Source organism: Elgaria multicarinata, chromosome 6 (assembly GCF_023053635.1).
Source record: "Elgaria multicarinata webbii isolate HBS135686 ecotype San Diego chromosome 6, rElgMul1.1.pri, whole genome shotgun sequence".
In the NCBI taxonomy this organism is placed as follows: Eukaryota; Metazoa; Chordata; class Lepidosauria; order Squamata; family Anguidae; genus Elgaria; species Elgaria multicarinata.
The window spans coordinates 45937593-45955876 of NC_086176.1; the positions used below are offsets into that span (position 1 = coordinate 45937593).

Genomic DNA, 18284 nt, shown 5'->3' on the forward strand with positions numbered 1-18284 from the left:
CACAAGATGGCTAGACTCAATCTGGATGAATCAGGCAAGCTTGCAGATTTTCTTTCTTTTCTTCCTAAAGTCATTATTTATGCAAAGAGTGGCTGCAATCTGTATCATTTATGCAATTTGTGGCTGAAAATTGCTTTATTTGCAGAAATTGTGGCTGTAATATGCTTAATTTGCCCAAATTGCAGGTGCAATGTGTGCAAAATAAAGCAAATTACTGCTGCAATTTGCACAAAAGGAAGCATATTATGACAGCAAATTAAGCAAAATGCAGCTGCGGAGATTATTTATGTTAGTGCAGAGATAACTTACCTTTAGTTGCTACTGAGCAGGCCCAAATACCTCCCCCCTCCACCCCTTAGCATTATTCTCTATGGAAAAAATATATGTAAATACCTGTTTGAAATCAATTGTTTCTCCCCATCTCAAATAATATTTGAATCATGGAACTGTGATGAATTAGAGAAAGTAGTTTCACTCTATTTCCACAACTGTAACTATATAATCTTTTGTAAGGTCATTGTTTCTATTAAAACCTATGAGGTGTTTTTTAAAATATATATATAACTTTTGTACCCAAGCAAAACACTTTGCACAAAAAAGGGTTACTTTAACATAGTAAGCTTGCAAATGAATGCCCAAGAGTAGCATTATTGGGGCGGGGTGAGGGTGGGGGAACAAGTTGCATATCTACTTCAGTCTTTTTTTCTAGAGCTCTTTAAGAGTGAAACACACATACACATCAAAACTTGATCTGAGTCATGTAAATGATGTGTCATAGCAACATCCTTCAGTTACAAGATTGGATTATATATAGGCTTCAATTCTATATCTACCAACCTAGGAGTAACCCCACTGAACTCAATAGGACTTATTTCTGTGTAAAAATGCATATGATTGTGCTGGTTTTTTTTTTAAAAAAATCTAATATTCCTGGCATCTTTGAAATAGCATTAATTGATGTGAGCAAATTATAGCTGGGCAGCAGGCAGCTCATTCCACAGTTTTAGAAGAGACACTTCACTCTTACTATGACATCCAAATCAAAGGTTGTTAAAATAACAAAATAGTACACATTGCCCCTGTTCAGATGACACACAAAGATAACGATGTCTTGAGGTGGGTGATGACACCATAAAAATTATTTTTTATATTTTTATTGCATTTTTATACAACCCAATAGCCAAAGCTCTCTAGGCAGTTTACAGAAATTAAAATGACAACAATATTTAACAATATACTAATCATCAATATCACAACAATATTCAAAAATATACTAAGTACAAGTTTACAGCAAAACAGAACAAATAAGAAAAAAAAAACTTGGTTGGAATAGCATCTCTCCCCCAGAAGCAGCACCTCCCAAACTTCAGCTCCAGCCTTGCTTTTAAAGCTCCATCATACCAGAGGGAAACACGCTCCCTACCATCACTTCTCCTCCCATGTTTTAGTTCCTCAGTTCCTACCTCTTTCAAAAGAGGATGTACACAATGAGCACGAGGCCCATTGAGTCCGCTGTTCTAATGGTGCTGCTTTTCCTGCACATAGCAGGAGAGAGCAGCAATTCTGAGTTTAAAAATACATCAGACTTAACCAGGTTTTTTTTGCCACACAAGGAAGGCCAAAAGGGGCGGGAGGCAGGCGACGTCATGTGAGGGATCTGAGCAAAGTGATGAGCAAAGTGCCCAGTGATGAGCATGCAATAAAACACGTGTCAGATGGAGCTTTCTAAGTCTCCAGGTGTGTATGTGTGGGGTGGGGTGGAATTAGGAGAATAGCTCACCCTTGATGGCACTGCATCTCTCCCCCTGAAGCAGCATTTGGAAGCACCAAAGGTGACAAACTTCATGATGAAATTTAACATGTTTATTGTAAGCCTATATACAACCAGTTGCTGGGGAGCATGGGTGAAAAGGTGATATTGCATCGTATCCTGCTTGTGGGTCCCTCGTTGACAGCTGGTTGGCCACTGTGTGAATGGAGTGTTGGCTAGATGGCCCCTTAGTCTGATCCAGCATGGCTCTTCTTATGTTCTTATGTGGTAACATATACATTGTTTACTTATAAGTCCCATTGAGTTCAATGATGTTTATGCACCTGGGAGTAAGCCTCTTGAACATAATGAAATTTATTTCTGAGCAAACATGCATAGGATAGTATTGCAACAGTTTTAAGTAGGGGTGTGATCCGCTCCGATTAGGAGCGTAGAAGCAGTAGCGGATTGGCCTGCTCCGCCTTACCCAGAGGCGGAGTAGGAGCGGACCGCGGACCCCTAGAAGCAAGGCGAAGAGAAGCGACCATTTTTCGGAGCTCCTAGTTCAGGCGGAGCGCTCCGGTCGCCATCGGGGATAACTGGGGGGGGGGGTTTAAGCTATCGTTCTGAAAATTCTTGTGCACAGAGAGTCGTGGATGGGGGTCATTTTGAGGCCACTCTCACCTCTCTGCGTCGTGCGGGTCGCGTGCTATATTTTTTTGAAAATCGGGTCAACCGCGCGGCTCAAACGGCGTTTTCGGCTTTTCGCCCATAGGATTGCATTGAGGGAAAGACTCGGGCATAACTGGGTTGGTTTTTAAGCTATCATTCTGAAAATTCTTGTGCACAGAGAGTCGTGGATGGGGGTCATTTTGAGACTACTCTCAACTTTCTGCGTCGTGCAGGTCGCGCGCTAGAAGTTTTTAAAAAATCGGTGTGAAAAATACCTTTTTCAAAGGGCTGAGGGGCACAGTCAGCTCCCGGTCATGATCACATGATCCCAAAGTTAGAGGAGGGCATAGGCAAAACGGGTAACTTGGGATTCTGGGAAACTTCTCTTTCTTCATCTGAACGGGCTTTTCCCAGTGTTTTTTAAAACAGTAGCCCCACCAAATGCACAAACACAACCTGAAATCATATACTAAGCCAAGAATAAGAGATAGAAACACAGCACTGCTACCCACCCTAACTTTGGGGAACAACTGAAAAGATGTGGTGCAAGGGGATGAGCTCCCCTAGGGCATCTCATCGTGGACGTGCCCCCACTCTCTCCTGCACTGGAAGGCCATTAGAGCCTTCCAAAGAGAGTAAAATGGTGGAGCAATGCCTATTATGAGTCGAAGTGAGCGTTTACTTCTTAGTGGTGGAGCGATGCCTGTTATGAGTTGAAGTGAGCGTTTACTTCTTAATCTCAGAGCTGTTGGTGGCTGTCTTGAGTTGAACTGGCAGCTGCTTCCCCCTCCCCCGGGCACGTCCCCCTATTGCTGGTAAAAGACAGATATAGCCTTTTTTAAAAAAATCTTCTTGCTGTTTATTGAGCAACACTGCTGCTTTTAATTCCACCCCTCCTTTGTTTATTTATTGATTTATTCCATTTTATATGCATTACTGGCTTATCCTTGGCTCACTTCCTTATGCCCCCAGAAATGCCAGCTGCATGCCTGCCTGCCTGCCTTCCCTCCCTCCTCCCCTGCCCACCTCGCAGGGATGTTGTGTGTGTGTGGCTTTGACTCAGGGGAGAAGTCCTTCCTGCGCTCACTTGGAGTTTTGGAAGTTCCAAATTTTGCAGGTTTAAGCCCCGCCAAAAAACAGGGGATGATGGGACTGCCTTGAGTCTCGGCGTGCGTATGTATCCCTGGATAAGCTGTCATGGTGGTGAGTTTGAGGGTTTTTTTTAACATGCAAAATTGACGGAGCTATGGAAAGGGGTGTTGGATTTTCATAAATTCCCCAAAAATCAGGGGATGATGGGACTGCCTTGAGTCTCGGCGTGCGTATGTATCCCTGGATAAGCTTTCATGGTGGCGTGTTTGAGGTTTCTAACGTGCAAATTGACAGAGCTATGGAAAGGGGTGTGAATGGGGTGCCCGATTTTCAAAAATTCCCCCAAAATCAGGGGATGATGGGATTACTTTGAAACTTGGCGTGCATGTGTATACCCCCATGAGGTGTCATGGTGCCAAACGTGAGGTTTCTAACTTGAACAGAAAAAAAGTTGTATAATTTTTTAGCTTTCAATGCAAGCCTATGGGGGGGGGGGGAAAACGGAGCTCCGATCCGGATCCGGAGCTCCGAGCGGAGCGGAGCGGAAGTGGGCGGAGCGGGGGCGGGGCAGAGCGGCCCGATCCGGAAAATGGCGGATCTGCAAGTGAAGCAGAGCGGGGGGTCCGTGCACACCCCTAGTTTTAAGGTTTAACATTGTTAGGAAATCAGCAGAATAAATCAAAAGGCAGCACCACCGAAGCCATGAAATCAGCTGTCTAAATGCTTTCAGCCAAATGCCAAACAACTCTGGAAGCAAATTTGAATCTTCAGAACCTGACATTCACAAGCAGCAAAAAAGCTGCAGTATAAATAGAAGCTAGACAAATATAGACCTGAAATAGCACATGAAAGGAGGCAGCCAGTTTCCACAGGAAGTGAAAATGCAGATAAAATAATAACATAAAAATCCTACAGCAAAGCAATCAATATATGAGGTAGCAATACTCTTGACAATGAGTAACAGTATACCACTTTGAAGAAAGAGAATTGCCTGGGTGTATCCTGAACTCTGTCAACATGTAGCCAGTCACATTTACTGCCATCTATCTACATGCCCCTCACAGAGGACGATGGAATGTTTTGGATGCTTGCTTATATTTTTGCAATCTGCAGGTTTGGATAATATGTTTATTATTTTGAACTGCAACTCTCATGATTCCTGACCCCATTATCTATGCTGGCTGAGGCTGATGGGGGTTGGAGTCCACAACATCTGGAGGGGACCAGGTCGGGAAAAGCGATACAAAGGTGTTACTAAAGATCAAGCCCTGGAAATATATTTCATCAAAATCATTGTTTAGGATTGTAGTGTACTTGCTGAAAAATACTAAGGCTAGAGCTACACCAAGCAGGATATGACACTTTGAAAGCAGTTTGGACACTGTCTATGGAGTGGGTCTGGGGGCCCAACAGTTGTCACTACAGTTATAAACCATTTTAAAGCAGTAGTGTAGATCCTGCTTAAGTGTCTATATAATTAAGACCATTCCTGAGTGAATGATGTCTTATACTGCTGCAGCTTAATATGTAAGATAGCTGATGGTAGGTCTGCTTAAACTTGTTACAGCCATGTTCTGACCTCAAATGAATTGTTCACTAGATTATTTACCAAGTAACTGCTGTGCCCTTGGCAGCTCTCTCATCAGTTCTAGGAAAACTGACAAATAAACCTTGAACTGCAGTAACCACTTAAAATATACAGTTCAATTCAGCTGAAGAGTAGTTAGTGCTTTCCTAAAATTAAAAGGAACTCATCACTTGAAAATTCACAACTACATAGTCTATCTATCTATCTATCTATCTATCTATCTCAAGGGAGGTGATGTGGTGTTGGTAGGGTGTCCCCCGATAGCCTTCCTACTTAATAATAATAATACAACAATTTTTCTTACTGTCAGTGAGGATCACTTCAAATCAAGGTGATTCCAGCCACTGCCATTTTCATTTCTCATGAATGTTTCTGGGCCACATGTGTAGCTTAGAGACATTCTTAGGAAATAAAGATGGTGGGTGGCTGCTGTGGATGCTTTCCTCTGCAGTCATGCCCAGGAAACAAGGAAAAGAGATATGTGTGTGTTCTTATAGGTGTTCTTATAGGTGTTCTTTCTGGCAGGGGAAGGTGAAGCAACCTCCCTTCAGCTGTTCCTTCTCTAACCAATGGATGGGGCCAGGTTGGTCTCTCCCTTGCCAAGATGTTGTTCCTGGGAGGCAGGGGGGTAGAGCATCCCAGTGGTCCTTTATTCTCTGACTAATGGAGGAAGAGATAGATAATATAATGAAGAGAAACATAAAACATCTTTGTGGAGCTAAAACACACCCTAAAATCACTGCAAAATGCAGAAATTAAAATGTTCATATCTATGATTTTTAAATCACACTTAAAAAAAATCCAGGCAAATAAAAACGTCTTTCCCTGGTGCTGAAAAGACATTGAAGCAGCACTAGGCGAGCCTCCCAGGGTAGAGTATTCCATATCTGTAGGAGGCGGTGGGGGGCAGGAAAGGGAGGCGCAGCAGATGCACATGGGAAGAGGTGATCCTTCAGGTAACTAAGCTCCCAAGCCAAGAAGGGGTTTATAAGTCAAAATCAGCATTTGAATTGAGCCTGAAAATGAGTCTGATATCACGTCCGGTGGACTGCAATAACCCAAGTGGAAGGTTACCAGGCATGGGCCATTGGTTGCCTCTGCATATTTTGTGGCCCAGTGTGGAAAAGGAACTACCTCGTACCACATCAAAGCCAATGGTTCATCTAGTTGTTAATCACCTATTGCAGCAGCTTTCTCAAGTTTTCAGGCTCAGTTTTGCTACCTGATGTTTTTCCTTAACTTAAAAAAAAATGTCTTTCACACATTTGATTCCTTTTACTAGGAAGCCTAGAGCAGTTTACATAATCTCCCATCCAGGTAACTTCCAGGCACGTGTTCTGCAACTGATGCACACACTAATGCCTGGGTGAATATTTTTACTGCCTGCCTAGTAGATCTTGAAGTAACGGTGGACAGAGAGAAACCTGCCACGCACAACAGAGCGGATCTTTCATTATCAGGACTTGTTAGGAATGGGCAGTGAAGTGGTTTTGATCACCACCCAGGCTCCTAGGGAATAGGTAGGGCACACGGACCCTTTTAGCACTAGTATTCCCTAGAGATGGCTGCTTCATGATGATCTTGATTTTTTAAATAAAAACAAAGCAGCCGCATTGCTTGCTTGACCGCTTGTAGTAAAATGATTAAAAAAAAGAAAGAAAAACACGCAGAAAGGGCTGCGTGAGTCACCGCCACGTTGCCTCTCCTGCGCTCAAGAGTCGCTGAGGAGAAGGCGGCGGCGGCGGCGGCGCGCGCGCGCGCTTTTCCTCCCTTCCTCAGCGAGGAGGATGAAACGGGAGGACAACTTGTGGAGTCAGACTCCGCTGGGCGGGAGGAGGGTGCTGAGCATGCCGGCACTGGTTGTAACCACACCCCGAAGGGGGAAAGTCTTCGGGTGGTGGGGGAGGAGAAATGGTGACAGGTGCTGTGGGAGCTGCTCTTGGCACCGAGGGAGGACGGACTCCTGGGAGCAGCCGCCGCAGCCACCTCCATCGCAAGGGAGCGTGAGACCAGCGGCAGCAGGCGCCCGCGGTGACCCTCTCCCGCTTCGCCCCGACCAGCCGAAGAAGCGCGCGCAATGGGATCCCCTCAGACTTCGCCCCTCGCGCACATCTTCAAAGGGACCTTTGCGCACTCCAGCCGCACCTCACCAATGGACGTTCTGCAGGGCCACCTGTTGGGGATACAGGAAAGCGGGAAGGTGAGCCCGGGAGGGAGGGAGGGAGGGCGCGCGCGCGAGAGAGAGAGAGAGAGAGAGAGAGAGAAAGTGAGTGGCAGGGGGGCGCACTGAGGTGCCGGCTGCTGCCTCTCCTGGCACGTGGGCGGCTGGAGGATGAGCTCCTTCGAGCACGAGGCCGTGGGTGGCAGCAGGGCTGAGAGGGGCGCGCGGAGAAGGGTGGGGACGACGGGCAAAGAAGCGGCGGGCCGGCCAGGCGCCCTGCAGGGGAAGTTGAGGAAGCGAGGGGAAGGATGCCTGTGGCAGGTCGCGCGGAGAAGGGTGAGGGCGCAAGGGGTTATGTAAGGCAGGCGCGGGGACGAGGCGGGCGCTTTTGCCTCCTCCCCGACACACACGCAGGAGGGACGCACCGAGGACGACTGTGCCAAAGGCACAAGTGCGGTTGGGTGTCCGCTCAGGCTCGTAGCCAGCCCGAAGGTTCCGAGTGGGTCGCCGGGTGGGAGAGGACCAGAAAAGTAGGGGGTGGTTTCATTCTGCCCTGCCGGTCGTTTTAAGACAACATTGTAAAGTGTTTTTCAATTATTTGTTTGTAAAAATAAAATAAAATAAAATACGGGGCAGGCAAAATTTAGAAGGGGCCGGCCCTCAGAAGCTCACGCCTAGCCTACCCTGGCTACAAGCCCGTCTGTTAGTGCTAAGACTAGGTTATATAACGCCTGGCTGTGGCGAAAGAAAAAAGAGGTTGGAGAGATTTTGGGAGGCGAGGCTTAATTGAAAGCTGGGAAATTCACCAGGAATCTTTTTGGTCCCAGGAGGCGGACTAAACACAGAAATGCAGTTTAGTGCAACGGGGAAAACATAATATCCAAATAGGGACACTGAGCCAGTATTTTTACCAGGGCCAACGAAAAATCACAAAGCAGTGGGCTTGCTTTCAGGTTTCACAGAAATCTTCCTCAGGCTGGGGTTTAAACAACAACAACAACAACAACAACAACAACAACAACATGGTGGGTGGAGATGGGAGATAAAGAGGTAGCTGGTAGAGAGCATGGTGGAAACACAGTCTACAGTACGTTACAGTTTTAAAATGGTGATTCAGGGAGCTTAGGTAGATTGCGCCAAGTGCAAAAAATCACTGGTTATGCCAAAGTGTGTCTGGATAGCCCTAGGAAGCAGACATGAAGATACATCTTTTTAGGATCAATCACAATGCATTATGAGTGTTTTGAGTGACTTTTAAATTTGGGGAACTATAAAACAGCATATACTTAGAAAAGTGCTAAAGAAATTATAAATAATAGTTGCTGCTGCTCCCAGATCCTGCATTGTTAATTGCTAACATAGATGAGAAACCCTACTATGTAAATATGCAATGAGAGAGTGGAGCACTTCTTACCATTATAACTATTTTTCCATTCTGGTTTTGTATCCATTTAAGTTCTTAACAGGAGTGAACTAATCTACATTAAACCACCTAAAAGATCACTTAATCTACATGAAGGTGTTTTGAGTATTCCTCCTTAAACAGACTGAAAGTATAATAGTATTGGTATATTAGTTGCAAGGAATAAATTGTTACTGGTGTTCTTGAAGAGAGGGAGATGAAAGGAGAACTGTAAAAATGCTGGGAAATGTCAGACAGAAAACGTTAGATGCCTCTCAGGAGATTAGTGCTGAAAGTGGTGCATGTGTGTTGTTTATTATAGGGTATGTCTGGGTGTTGGTTGACAGATATATACTGGCTATAAGTGTTTGAGATACTAGAGCTAGTACATAGATAATTTGAATAGGCTTAGTACATTTGATATTTGCAGCTGTAAAGTGGACTTCATCCTACCTGTAGCTCCAAATAATTATACACCTTCTGGAGATTGTTTCCTATCAGATTTAGAATAAATTGAGATGATTCACCTGCAATTCTTTTTATAAGGGGTTCAGAGATCAGATGGCTACAAAATTGGCTTTTAAAAGACTATTCCTTTACATCACATAAACAATTGTATCACTCTGTTTTTAAAATAACTATTGGGAGAGTTTTTCCTATGCCTTGCTCTGCTCACCCATATTGCTGTAATCATATTATCAGTGTAATTAATGTTAATTCCCTGTTTATATGTTAAATGCTCCAGAAAGACATTTCATGCACGCTTTTGCACATTTCCCCCCAAACACTATTCATGTTTTTGATTCTAACTGCAAGGACAATTTTTACTCAACCATTAGACACATAATATTGTCCAAAGCTTCCAGGTTTTGCCTCCTTGGCCACCTGGCCTTATGTATTCTTAGAGCAGCAAAATCTTGTGCAATTAGATGTTCATTTAACAAGATGTCTAATTATATGTTTCACATTCATTGGTAAGTATACAGTTAAAGGCTTAATGGAGTATATTATTGTGCAAGCTCATACAGTTTCAAATGTGTGTGGAGAACGCATGATTGAAGTGGGTAATAAATGAGTGTATTTGGCATAGCAACGATTCCTGCTTTGTGGTTCTTGATTTTACAGACCATTTAACATAGTTTCTTTCTTCTTTAACACACTACCACATATTCTGTTTCTGACACGTTCATACAATTGTAAAGGTTGTTTTCCAACCTGGTTTTCCTCACTATTATATATAATCCTCTTCATTGAACTAGTGTAGGGTTAAGGTGGTCTTTGGGACCAGATGGGTCCTAGGAGGTGTACCACATTTCTTTCAACTGCCAACTCAAACATAAAAGGTGGTGGAGACAAGAGGCAGTAATTTAGCTAAGAGACTTATTGGTGTTGCACCAGTAGTGGCTGGTGGTCCATCACTGCCTTTTTCAAAATGGTCCTCTGGCAAATCTAATTGCTAATCAGGGGACTAAAGCCAAATGTTTGGGGTAGTAGGAGAAAGAAGGGAAAAGGCTGGTTTTGGAAAGTTCCAGTGAGCTTCAGAAGTGACTGTGTTAAGGGGGTCTTTCACAGGATTCACTGGTAGGGACAGCTCATACTATATTGCTACTGTAAGTCATAGCTAGTTTTGCTGCCCATGTAATATACCTTTGTTTACAGGGCTGGGGGATTGTGTTCCCTTCTGACAGTGGTGGAAACAGTAAGTTTTGAAGTGCAGATACTCATCATGACAGTCCCCATAGCCATGGTTCCAAGGAAAGCCCAAAATTGCTGGCAACTGTATTAATCTATATGTGTTGTGATATATGGAGTACATCATGCTCAATTCATTAGAATCAGCTGATAGTCATACAGTTGTGAGATGACAAAGGGCAGTGTAATGGTTAGAATATTGAACTCTAGCCGGAAAGATTTGAGATTGTGCAAGAAAGGGAAAGAGCTGGAAATACTTGAGATTGTGCAAGAAAGGGAATGTCATGAGCTCAATATTTTCTAGGTGTTACTTTTCCCAGCACCAGGAAAAAAATGTTTCATCTCGAAATCAACAAGTCAGTTCTAGAAGTTTTCATCTCTATCAAGAGCAGGCCTTTTGTAATGCTAATGGATTGAATTATTATTATTATTATTATTATTATTATTATTATTATTATTTCAATGTATCAGTTGCCCTATAGCCAATTCATAAACAGATGGTTTTAAAACACAGCTTTAAACATATTTTTAAACATCAAAATAAGCAGGAGTTTAAAACATTTTTTAGGCATGTGAGAACAGAAATGTCTTTGCCTGGCATCAAAATATCAACAGATGCCAGGCAGACCTCTCTAGGAAAGTATTCCACAGTTTAGGGGCTACCACAGAAAAGGCCTATTCACAAGTAGCTATCTCCTGATCTCAGTAGCCAGGGACTCTCAGAGCAGTGCCTCAGATGATTATCTTGGGGCATGGTCAAGAACATATATGATCCTTCAGATACTGGTGGCCTTAAGCCATGGATGTCATTATGGGTTAATACTAACACTTTGAATTGGATCAGGAAACAAACTGGGAGCCCATACAGTACTGTTGAAATATGGTAATAAATATGGTTATTGAATTCCAATCAATACTTACTTTTTGTACTTACTTTGATTTCCAGGGAGTCTTCAAGGGCAGTCCCACATAGAACATATTGCAGTAATCTAACCAGGAGGTTGCCAAGGCATGGATTACTGAGGCCATAATTACTTATTTGAGATCAAGCCACCCCAAAATAATTTGCATTACAAAAGGGATAACCTATAACATTATATTGCTACTAGGAAAATCAACCCCCACCCAACTACTGTGAGGACAGCAAATAAGCTCAGGAGGAACAGGGAAAATGGGGAAGGGGGAGATGACATCATTGTCCCAGCTACTCAAAAAACTGCAGTGCTTTGACCCTGTGAGTTGTGGCTACACTAAACCCTCCACAACTGAAGGGCTTTCTTGATTGCAACCTTGGACAAGGAGAAGGGCTGTAGTTGAGGAAAATCATGGGGACACACTTACTCTGAGCTAAGGCCCTCTCGTCCTCAGATTCTGCAATGGAGTGGGGGCATTATGTTCCCCCTTTCTGCATTTCCCAGAGTGGCCTGATGCATCTTAGGTTCTGACACCTCAGGCAGCCACTTGTACTGCTTGTTGGATTGGAGTGTATCTGGTGACAGGTTTTTCACTTAGAGCTTGTTTCATGAGAGATGTTCATAGCCCTTGTTTTATTTTGGTTTGCTAAAACCTCTTGTCCCCACCCACAGTGAAACAGGTGGCAATATTGCGGCCTGCCAAAGGGAGTAGGTAACAGAAGAGCCTCAAGAGCTGACCTCAGCAGCCTCATGTGGTCTGGTCAATGGAAAGCAGACTTTGGCTGGGTAAAAAAAGCCCATAGCCCAGTGCTCTGCCTCAGTTTAGTGCAGCTACATACATACACACCCTCCTTCCCTTTTTCCAGTGTAGGACTAGCTGGTCACTTCAGGGCTGAGTAGGTCTTTTTTGCTTTCTTCTCAAATAGACCCCTGGAATGTGGATTGGTGGCTGTGCATTCTCCTCTGCACTGGTGGCTTGTTGCTAATTGGGTAGATTTACTTTGGGCTTACCCGACAGGAATAGAGTAGGGAGTAAGGGGATGTTGGTCAGCATACTGAGGCATCAAGTGGAGGGTGAATGGGACTTCTCTGGACCAGCCTATCAGAGCAAGTGGGCTTGGGGGGTGTAAGGAATGGAAGCCTCTTGGAGCAAGCCTGTCTCACTCAGCCAAAGCTAATGATCTCAGGGGAGGGGGTGGCAACTGAGGGAGGTCTTCCTGAACTCTTCACAGGATGTGTGACAATGGAAGCTGAGAGCAGTTACAGCAGCTCAGAGCCAAGGGAAAGCTCACCCATAAGTGGGTGTGAAGTAACTGAAGAATTGGCATCTTCAGAAGAATTGTCATCTCAGGGAGTTAACCAATACCATGGGAGGAATAGTAAAAGACAACAACAACAACAACAACAACAACAACAACAACAACAACAACAACTCTGTTGCAGCTCCTTTAATGCAGTTAAATAAAATTGTGGCCCTTAATGAACCCTAATAATGAGAGAAATGCCTATAAGAAGTAGGAATCTAAGGCACACATACTTGGCACTATGAAAATCAGTAGAACTCATCACTAGACCTGCTGCAAGGTGTCTCACTGCCTGAGATGAAAGAGAAGACACGTGGTAGCGGAAGTCCTGCTTCCATCCCCTTCCCCTGTCCCGGGGAAGATCTCCTTATCTTTACCTTTGCTGTGGCTTTGTCAGCTCTATGGAGAGCCACATACCGAGAAGTACTGGCATCAGGGACCTCACAGGAGTTCAAATAGGTCCTGTGACAAAGTAAGGTTGCTCTAGTGAGCCCTGCTAAATGCTTTCTTGCTGTGGCCAATGCCACAGTGAGAGTTGCTGGTGGGGCTCTCCAGAGCACCTGCTGTATGCTGCTGCAGCAGGACCTCTAGGCAGGGGTGCAGAGCAGTGCAATTCACTCCTCCTCTGTTGCTGCTTGATGTGGCTGCCTCATCCTGCTTCATGGGTGGGCCAGCCCTGCTCATCACTTCCAAGTAAATGTGCTTGGAAGGGTAAGGAGTGTTTTTGTAATTGAGGACCTGTGTTTGTTGTTTTGCTTCCTTGCAACCCTGGTACTTATCTTTGCTCAATACAAGAACAGTTTGTATCCTCCTCACTAATCGTGACTGATAATTTGTCTGCCTTTTAACTGCTTGCAAACACATATTTCAATCAATTAAAAAAATCTATTTCAAACATTAGCTTGCCTACTTGCTATTAAGCAGTGGGCTCCCCTGGAGACTTGACAGAGCCTTGAAAAGTGATGTGAGACCTTTTTATTTGGAATAGCCGGTACAATCTTTTTGAACTGAAATGTCCACTGATAAGGAGCTATGTACATGTTGAGTAGAATATCTTACAATAAATTCATCTCTGTGCTTCATTACTGGCATACTTCATTCATTGCTTTGCAGTAGAGCATTTTCATCAGATTTCCCAGATACTAGTATAGAGATACAAATATCTAGCAATATTTTATATGAGTGAAAGCCACAGCCTCCTCTGCCTCTTTCTCCATGACATTCTATCCCACCACCACAAAAATGTCCTTCTGACAACTTCTCGTAAGACTGGACATCTTCACCACCACCAATCAATCTGAATATTTATCTCACAGCCCCTGCTGCTTATACACACACATCCCTCAATTCCAAAGACAAGTCTCTTTTTGTGTCCCTGATGCATATGCATGCCAGGTAGTTCATCATTATTTTCTATTCAGTTTATTGATTTCTCCTAAGAAACTTATGTCAGGTGGCTCATGAATCAAAGTTTGGCAGTTTTTCAGCTGGTTCACAGATGGCTGTGTGACTGCATCATCAAATGGTAACTTGTGTATGCAAATGTGCCTTTACAGATCAAACATTACTGGTAACATTTGCATATCTCCTCACATCAAACCAAACCAAACACTAGGCCTTTCAGTGGAGTGAGTTTCTGCATTCAGCTGTGAAGCATCAAGCGATGAGCAATTGAGAAATCAAGTGACGTTGAATATGCATGCGCAAACTGATCCCTGATTCATGCTTCTGATTAGCTGAGTATTACCAACCAGATTTGGTGTACAATGGAAGAAGATCTGACCCTGATCATAATCTTAACATTTCACATCTTGTTTTTAATAACTTTTTGTTCTCTCTTTGCTGCCTTTATATTGAACTACTTGGCACATAATACTAACCCATAGGGTTATGTTGAATTCTGGGCTGTTGTGATCTGTGAACACAGCCACACCAACAAACCATGGTTTGCTAACCACAGACAAACTAGAAAGAGAACCCATGGCTTGTTGTTATGTGTGAACCCAGAACTGTGGGTTTTTAATGGGTTGTGGTTTTTTTGGCCAGGCTTCAGAAGTGGTGGGCAAGAGTAACAGAAAACAAAACAGTCACTCTACATGCCAGTACTACAATGGTACAAAGGCATTTGTGATACAGGAAAGGAGCAGGCAAAGGAGGAGGGAACAAGCAAGCCAGGAATTGAGAAAACAAACCATGATTTGTTTGCTCACCTGCCAGACTTATCCTGGGCAGGGCAACTTAATATGGGTTAAATAAACCATGGATTAGCATTTTCTTCATAAAATAACATTTGTATGATGAATATACTATTGCATTTTGCTTCTTCAGAATGGAACTATTTCAAAATGCTTGATATGAATACTGTATAGGAAGCTCATCTTTCATGACAACAAGTCTGCTTTCAATACTTGCCATCTGGTGTTACATGTTTGTCTTTCTTTTACTTGTTCTAGTTATCTAGTTTGTGTTTAGTAAGTGGCATTAGTCATTCTCCTTCCAGTTTGACTACTGCATCTCTGTGGTATTTCTTTTATTGCTCATCAATAAAGACCCAAGTTATAAAGCATAGGCATCTTTTAAGTAATTTGTTAGTACAGATGCATATGCCAGAACAATAATGAGATGATGATGATGATGATGATGATGATGATGATGATGATGATAAACACAACTTTTGCCTTGCATGAACTGATACTGGATAATTCTACAATTTCTATTTATTCTTGTCAATGGCAAATATTTGCATTTGAGCACTACCCAATACCTCAAGAAAGTTTTAATAAATTTAAAAACAAGGATGGCCAACTCCAGTCCCATTGATTTTAAACAGTCTACTCAAAGTGTGACTCAAATACAGCCCATCGTTCAGAACCTGCCTCACCAGCTTGTATCAAGGGGGCACTTTGGCTTGGAGCTTTGAACTGACAACATGCTTTGCTTTCATCTTGTTTTCCAAGACCTTGGATGTATATCCTCATTGATGGGAGAATGAACAAATCCTTACAACTTTTTAATTTGGGGGGAAAATTGGTTCAAATATGCAGGACCCTTCAGTGGGGATGAAGTTTGCTAAACTGCAGACAAAGACGTGCAGTGGGGTTTGATGCTAGGTGCCTTCAAAATTTGACTTTTTTTTTTTAAAAAAAGAAATGCTCTACCTTCTCTGTGGATTAGTGGGTAATTTGCATTAACATGACATGCAAAGCAGAGGTAGGTAAATTCCCTGCAAAATTTCAGAAGAATAGGTGCAAAAAGTTATGTGTTTGTTTGTTTTTAAAAAAACAACCCACAGTATTTGTGGCTTGATGGAATGAATGGACAGGACAGGACACGTTATTGAAATATATGAAAGGGTTAAATTCCTAGATCTAAATTCTTACCAGAGAGCATATCTTCTCATGTGAAAACGGATAGCATGTTACCCTGTCTTGAAGAGGGGGTTAACCTGCCTTCAGTCCTGCCAGTGAAAGAAGTGAGACAGTAGCTTGCCAGCTGCATTTCACTCCCTTTGCACATGCCAAGCTTAGGCTGTGGCAAAACCTTGGCTTGAGAATTGCTGGGCAATCTTTTCTTTGAAGGCTCAGCTGAGAAGGATGTTATTACTTGGACCAATTGATAAGTGGGAAAAGTGAATTTCTTTCATTTGCAGACTTGAAACAAAGGTATCAGATATTTGAAAGTGCATATTGGCAATATCTTCAATGAAGACATACGTTATTTACTGTTTATGGATCATTGGACTTGAATGCCTTGGAACCTCCAGTGCTGACTCAATGCAAATGGTTAAACCTAAATAGTTATATATATAAAAGTCTACTGATACATAGTAAAATTGATATCCAAGAGCTCAGGGGAAAGTGATCAAAGAACAAGAGCTAGAGTGGGCAATTTGTGGCATGATTTGGCCTACAAATCCCATTAGCTTTAGCCAGCATAGCCAATGGAGTGAGTTGAAGGCATTGTAGGCAAAACATCTGGATGGCTGTAAATTGCCCATCCCTGAAATAGATTGGCATATGCATTGACGCTGTAACCTCCGTACAATGTGCCCCAAACGAAAATCATGTGCAATACAGCAGAAACTGGTGGTCCACACACATTGGACTCCACAGAATCTATTCAAGTTAACTGTATTGGCATCAGACAGGGGTTGGCACTGTAGTGGTTATTCACACATCACTGGTTCCTATGATGTGGGGTTGCTCAGTTGTAGCCACTTTCTGGATGGATGTTGTTGTGCAAATTAATTTTGTCTTGGACAGTTTGCTAAAAATTACAGATACACACACACTTTTGAATTATATGCCAGTGGTACAGAACTGCCAGATGGCCACCAAAAATGGAACTTGCGAGCGTTTATGATTGCTGAGAGGGTTGTGCTCCAGGAAAGCAAAGATAAATAGTTCCCATATGTCATGCAATGTTATGCCCTTTGGCCCCTGCTGTATTTGAGAGAACATTTTATCAGCTCTGTGCTGCAGAATATTCAGAGATTTGGTCTGCGTACCTTAGCCTATATGAGTAACAAGAATCAGGAACACCAGTTATTGTATAACTGTAATGTTATTTGTTAGTTTGTTTTGTATTAAAGTGTATCTTTTGTTAATATCAGAAAAATCTGAATAAAGAATATTCATGGAAGGGGGAAGAAAGAGAGTGTACACTATTGTAATCCTTGGTGCACAGAAGTAACACTGTGTGTAACACTGTGTGTGTTTGAACAGCCACACAATGCTCACAACAAAGACCACAGAGATTTTAAAAATTCTGTAATTGTTATGGTTTTATTGTATTTTAATGTATTGTTTTATTGTTTTGATCAATTTTAATTGTTTCTGTAAACCACCTTGAGGGCCATTTTTTGGTATAAAGGCAAGGCACAAAATAAATAAATAAATAAATAAATAAATAAATAAATACAAACCCACAGAGTTCTACAAATATATTCATTCTGAAATTATTAACTTTAACGCTAGTAGAGTAGGAATGGTGTGTATATGTGTGTGTGTGAAGAGAAGAGACTTAGCGAAGCTAGAGCTGTCCATCATAAAACTACATCTCTTCTCTCCCCCTTTCCCTGCATTAAATTGTCCCCCTCTTTCCCAGGCAGATCTCAGGCCTCATGACCATCCACTTTGGCTGAGACCTCGCAATGTGAAGGACTGGAGGGGGGGGGGAGAAAAAAATATATATCAGGAAACCTCCCACCCACCCATTTTTCCCCAAGGACCATTTGTGTGTGTCCCCACAAAAAATGAAAAGGTTTGGATTATGAAATACTTTTTTTTAGATGAGGCATTTATATATTGTTACTAGGGCTGTGCTCCACTCCGTTTTGGATCCCTGAATCCGAAGCAGAGCAGGCTGATCCGGACCTCTGAAGCCCAGTTCTGAAGCAGATCGGGGGAGGTCCAGATTTGCGTGATGCGGTTTGGAACAATCCAAAGTGATTCGGACCGTTCCAAAGCTCTGGACACAGTAAATGTGGCTATGGCAGTGGAGCCAGGTAAGGGGGCAGGCGGCTTACTTGTGTCCATTGCAGTCCGGGCGGTGGCTTCAACTGAGGCCTGGGCCGCAGTTGAAGCCGCCGCCCAGACCGCTACAGACACAGGTAAGTGGGGGGAGGGGGCACTGCCACTGTCAATGCAGCAACGGTGGTGGCAGCACCAGGTAAGTGGGGGAGGGGGGCTTACCTGGCTCCACCGCCGT

General features: G+C 43.1%; 1 protein-coding gene across 2 annotated transcripts in view; it reads left to right on the forward strand.

Annotated features, from left to right (window-relative positions):
• The first annotated feature begins 6894 nt into the window (after positions 1 to 6894).
• The window catches only part of GDA (guanine deaminase), a 51934-nt gene continuing 40544 nt past the window's right edge, over positions 6895 to 18284 (forward strand). Inside the window, exons 1-2 of one of the 2 annotated variants that reach the window (XM_063129337.1) lie at positions 6895 to 7130; positions 7163 to 7302. In XM_063129337.1, coding sequence (XP_062985407.1) covers positions 6950 to 7130; positions 7163 to 7302 — 321 coding nt within the window. In that variant the 5' untranslated portion in view covers positions 6895 to 6949. Of the gene's footprint in view, positions 7303 to 18284 lie in introns of both variants that reach the window. The other variant, XM_063129336.1, reaches the window with a different exon arrangement.